At 35.5% G+C, this 5825-nt stretch overlaps 1 protein-coding gene across 1 annotated transcript; it reads right to left on the bottom strand.

Moving 5' to 3' along the window:
- Positions 1–1930: 1930 nt before the first annotated feature.
- LOC131161548 (sugar transport protein 4-like) lies at positions 1931–3493 on the bottom strand. Its single transcript, XM_058117381.1, has 3 exons — positions 3262–3493; positions 2459–2992; positions 1931–2311 (listed from the first exon to the last, which is right to left on the bottom strand). Exons 1-3 carry the CDS (start codon positions 3436–3438, stop codon positions 1958–1960), a joined length of 1065 nt encoding a protein of 354 aa, XP_057973364.1. The 5' UTR covers positions 3439–3493; the 3' UTR covers positions 1931–1957.
- Positions 3494–5825: the final 2332 nt, after the last annotated feature.

The raw sequence follows: 5825 nt of genomic DNA, 5'->3' as shown, positions 1-5825 counted from the left end.
GACGAAAGCAGTGACCAAGTTAATATTTACGAATGCCAAATCAGTATATGTTTTATAGGGGAGTATTCACCGTTATATGGCTTGAGCCTGAGACTGAGTAATAATAAAGAATTTGCAGCACTATAATTATGATGACTCACTGGTGGTTGTTTCATTTATGACGCAAACTAGAAGTTCATTCATGGTTAAAATAAAATTCAACATGGATGACGAAAAAAATTGTAACATGAGGGGTAGAAAAGAGTCAAGATAAAAAGAGAGAGATCTGAAGCCAAGCTTTATTATCCAAGAATCACACTGAAGGCAATTTTTTCTCTGCACATGTACTTCCAACACAATGACCAATAGTCAAAACAAGAACATGAACCTTGCTTGAAAGCATGAAAATGATGCTGATCCCTTATAACAACTTCCCTGCTGTATATTTCAAACACCGTTTTGATAAGTGAATTTTAATCTTAGCAAGTTCGTCCATTCTTGAAAGACATAGGGAGGAACATCATTCTGACAAAAAACTTGGCATTTAGTACCATGTGGATGTTCTGATTTTCAGCACTGTGAAGTCGACCAAATGTGCTGATTTTCAGCACAGTTAATGGCCATAATGCTGATTTTCAACATTGTAGATCCACCCAAATGTGCTGATTTCACCGCTATAATTAACCCAGATGTCCTCGTTTTACAGCACTGCAGTACAACCTAAATGTGCTGCTTTTCAGCGCTTTAAATTCACCTGAACGTGCTGATTTTCAGCACTGTAAATTCATCTGAAAGTGCTGATATTCAGCTTTGTAAATCCACCTGAATGTGCTGATTTTTAGCACTGTAAATCCATCTGAATGTGCTGATTTTCAGCTTTGTAAATCCACTTGGATGTGCAGATGCTCCAAGAGCATCACAAGCTAATTTTACAAGGACAACACTAAAACACACATTGGAAGTTTTGATTTCAAAAGGACAAAAGACACTTTTTAAGAACACAAACGGTTCATATTTATTTTCAAAAAGCAAACATTCACATTTTGGTTGAGAATAGACCCAACGTTTTCTCACTCACCATACTCACATTTTCAAAGCACACACAAACCCTCCATTAATTTTCTAAAGCTATAGACATAGTCCCCGAACGCACTCTAAAAGAAAAATGTAGGAGGTGAAAACACAAATCTCTCTATGCATACACATGATTGAGATGCTCACAAAAAACACATGAATATGCACATGCATCAAGCTCGTAATAGGCATACACATAATTAATCAACATGCATTAGGACTCGGTTTATATACCTCAACTGCATTGCCGATATGTCTACTCAAAAACCTCCATTTTAATTTGCATGTTGTGCAGCTGATGTTGGAATTCACTCTATTTTGTGTAATTATATTCAGGTCATATAAGTTTTCTTGATTCTTTTGGCTAATTACCTTGTTACAACACAGTAGGTCTTATAAACTCTCAAAATTCAAAAAATAAAATTTAGAGAAATGTTGCCTCCTCCACACACACATCATCACCCAAAAAAATTGTAATAGCCATCTCCGACAAAAAAAAAAAAAAGGAAAACCCAAAACAACATAATTATAACAATAATTCTCATTTAGCACGCAGATGAAATTCTAAGGATTTGTGATTAGCTTTTATCACCCCTAGTAATTACACAATTTTTTTTGTGGACAAGAAAGAGTTATGGAGTGATTCTTCAAAATTTATCATTGGAACTCGAAATTTGTCACTGAAAGGACTTTCGATTAATTCAGCAATGGCTCAAGCAGTCAAGTGGATTCTTTAAAATGGAAAATAAGTTTTAAGCTTTAAAATTTGAATAAGAAGGATGATAAATTTCTTTACACTGACAAAACTTTCTTTAATATATATGAACTCCTTAATTGAAGCAAGCACTAAACTTTTTTCCCATCAAACTCACTTCTATAAACCAAAAAACGTAAAATTGAATAATTATGTAGCAATTTTTTTTACATTTGCCAATCTTGAAAATACCAAAAAATGACACCTACAATAGTTGTCAAAAAGAAGAAGAAAATAAATACAAGTGCTCTCCAAGAGCATAACATTAAAAAAAAATACATGAGTAACTACAACATAAAAAAAGAAACTAGTAAAATTAGATATTATTGTGCCAATGGTATTGGATTCTTGAGAGAAATCAACAGCAAGGCATCCTTCAGGTGCTGTTATGATCGCTGAACCAGCCGCAAGAAGAAGCATGAATGCTGCAAGGACACCTGCGCCCGTTGGATTAGGGATGCGGAACTTATTCAATATAACCAAAACAGCAACCAAGATGGACAACTGCAATAGATTAATATGAAATTATTAAATAGAAATAATTATATAACATGCACTCTCAATATATAAAAAAAAAAAAAGTACATTTTTAAAATGCCTTAACTGAGAGATAAAGGTATAAATACTATTACTCATGTTGTGAAAGCTAACCTGCAGAAGGATGATAAATGATCGCATGATGGAGAATAAAAGTCTTCCTCGTCCCTCACATGTTCTTCGCAGCACACTTGCTACAATTGAACATAACATACTAACGCCAGCGAGGGTCATTGCCGCTAGATATGACTCTTGGGAGGAAACACCGATGCCCTCTAACATGACCGGCATGTACGAGCTCAGTGTATCCATCCCAACTGCGTGTGGGAGCCCTTGTGCAGCTAGGGCCTGAATTAACTTTCGGCCACTAAGACATTGAAAGATTTCTTTATACCTTGTATGTTGATTTCTTTCCTTTCTGAATATAAAAGAACCATCTGCAAGAAACAAAGACAGAACGAGCAATGGGACGTTGAAAATCGCAATGCTGCCAAATGACCCCATCCAATCCCAATCAGGATATTGTGATGTGTAGTAATTTACTACACATCCTAGCAGGTTCCCAGCCATTATGCCAAATTGGTTTACAAGCCCCATGTTTTTCTTGAGTGGAACTGACTCAATCTCAAAAATGTTCATAGGAATCACCTGCAATAAAAATTGAAGATTCTGAAGTTAGTGAGTGAATAACAGAAGAGACAAACAAGAAACCATGCATGTACATTAATTCTAACATGACTATATAATTTGATCAAATTTGTAATCATGTGGAAAGAAACTTACACATGAGACTTAATATGCATCTTTTCATTAAAGCGGCTTTATTGGGTGACTTTATTGAACACTTTGTACACATGATCAAAGCTAGTATTTTTTTTTCTTATTGAAGAAAAATGTAACAGGAAAAGTGCTCAAACCTGATAGAGTACTCCGGCTCCAAACCCCATCAGAATTCTGCCGCAAAATAATGCAAAAGTGTTCGGTAAAAGAACACTGATGACAACTCCCACGAATAATAGCAGTGTGGGGCTAAAAATTATCCAGCGTCGGCTAAGCCTCTGATGTGCCACTGGTGCTATAGGCAACATGGCCATCGCTGCTAAGTACTGTACGGAAAGTGACAGACTTAGCCACTGGTTGCCGTAGGAGCAGAAGTTGTCCTCCCTAGCATGTCTAAGCTTGTAAAATATTTTTGGAAAAAAAATATACATAAACTTATCCATGGCAAGAACTCCAACTGAAACACAATAAAAACTCATGATTAGAAATGCATCAAAAAAAGCAATTTAGTTTATTAAGTTAACTATGATATTAAACATAACTGAAGAAAAGAACAATAGTGTATTGATGATGAATAGTTCCATGTATGTTAACAACATAGGGAACGAAATGTTAATGGGATATAATATAACAATTGATTCATCAAAATTCTGAATGTTCATACAACCAAAGGAAGATAATTCTATAATTCTTATAATACTTCGTTTAGATTTTGAAAATAAAAACATATGATGTTATGAAATATGGAATATCTATAGAGTAGCTATAATATATCGTAGATGATAAGCATGATAATATTTTCATATTAACCCTTTTCATTTTGACCACATAACTTTGCAACATAGGATGTTGTGATTCCTAATTCACTCAATTACGAAGTATCATCTCAGCATATTAAAGTAAATGAATCAGAATTTGGTTCATGTATTGCTTAAAGTGGACCCACTAGGAAACTCTTTAAATCATTAAAAGGAAAAAAAATGTTTTGTCATGCAATTACGGGAACACTTTCCAAGGGTGCCAAGCTAAAGAAGGGGAAAGTAGTTCTTGTGGGGAGGAATCTATTTGTTTAAATGGGATAATCTGTTACAGTTAAAATAAAAAAGAAGGCTTGGGAATTAAAGCATGGTTAGCTAAATTGCTTGGAGATTTTCTATTTAAAGAAACAAAGAAAAGGACGATCTGCTATAAATATGGATACAACACCTTAGCCTAGTTTCCACCCTTTGTAGATGCTCCTATTGTCACAACCTTTGGAGAGTTATTTTAAAATGAAGCTCTCCTTTTGGAATGAAGATATATCAAATTATAGAAGGATTAGTGAGTGGGAAAGTTTATGTTGAAGGACAATACAGGGCATTATACTTGATTTTTGTTGATAAAGATGCTTTGATTAGATGTTTTACACTTAGAAGGATCTTCTTCCCACTCTTAAAGCCCCTATTCCAAGATTAGTTTCATCAATATGTTGCCAACAATACTCGGATCATTGAGAAATTCCCTCAAAAACTAATTTGGCATTTGTTGGTCCTGACCAACAAAGCTTCTTTGTGTGTGTCGCAACGTCCTGGACCCGGCCCGAGAGAAAACCACTCTCTTGGGCACAAAAATGGGTTCGACTTGCAAACTGGGAAAAATGGTATGTGTGATTTTGAAAAAAGATATTTTCGTGGAAAAACAATATGTGAAGGAGTCACCACTAACCTTTTGGAATATGGTTAGAACACTTGATTACTACCCCGTTCGGGGTAGAATCGGTCTACGTCACTAGAGTCGGGCTCGGGAGTTCGGTTACACGAGGAGAAGGTATTAGCACCTCCTACGCGCCCATTCTTACGAACGGTACCAAATTAATAATATTCCAAAATAAATCTAACAAACCTTTCAAAATTACTCCCTTTCAAAAATCAAAAGAAAGAAAATACTATATAGGTATTCCCTCATAACCGGGACAATCCAATACTCCGAAGAGTCCATGTCCTTTGTTGCAATCATCAGGAAGGAAAATCAAGAAAATAGAGTACAAAATACTCTCCCGGGGGTTTGAAAATCTGTAAGTTTTTTCTAAATATGAAAATACTATTCTGAGAGGTTTTCTGGAATTTGTTCGGGATGAAAATGATTTTCAAGGCCTAAAAACATTTTTTGTGATTTTTCTAAAGTATGAAAACAATTTTTGTGATTTTTCAATATTTTTGTTTTTATTGATTTGGTCACAACCATGAAGGATTGGCTTAAACAATCGAGATGGGGGAAAACTAACATCAACTGCCCCAGTTTCAAAATGGACAATACAGATTTGGACCAAGGTCAAGGTCCCAACTTCCCAACAGATGATACAGGTCTCGGTCGGGTGCCCCAGTTTCAGAGCAAATGAATCAATTTAGGACTGGGTCAATGCCCCAGTTTTAGAGAGGATGACTGGATTCATACTGGGTTAACTGTCCCAGTTTCAGAGCTGATGAATCAATTAAAGCCCAAAATAGTTGCCCCAAATTTAATAAGGCTTTCTTAAACAGGGATGGAGAACGGATGCACAAGAGATGATGCAATGCGATGTATGTATGTGGCTACCTATGATGTAAGGATGCAAGGGTGTATGCCTATTGCTATGTGTATGAGAATATGTATGTTTTTTTTTCTTTTTCTTTATGCAATGCATGAAATGCATGTGACGCGCAAGTTGTCTTTCTTCAATGTG

This window comes from Malania oleifera, chromosome 8 (assembly GCF_029873635.1).
Source record: "Malania oleifera isolate guangnan ecotype guangnan chromosome 8, ASM2987363v1, whole genome shotgun sequence".
Taxonomy (NCBI): Eukaryota; Viridiplantae; Streptophyta; class Magnoliopsida; order Santalales; family Ximeniaceae; genus Malania; species Malania oleifera.
This window is presented reverse-complemented; position numbering and strand designations above follow the sequence as displayed.

Excerpts from the sequence above, each read along its gene's own strand:
- LOC131161548 (XM_058117381.1), bottom strand. The coding sequence starts at position 3,438 with ATGGCCATGTTGCCTATAGCACCAGTGGCACATCAGAGGCTTAGCCGA. Across the intron at positions 2,993-3,261 it reads GAGCCGGAGTACTCTATCAG|GTGATTCCTATGAACATTTT; the intron begins GTTTGAGCACTT and ends TTTTTATTGCAG. Across the intron at positions 2,312-2,458 it reads CATTTATCATCCTTCTGCAG|TTGTCCATCTTGGTTGCTGT; the intron begins GTTAGCTTTCAC and ends AATCTATTGCAG.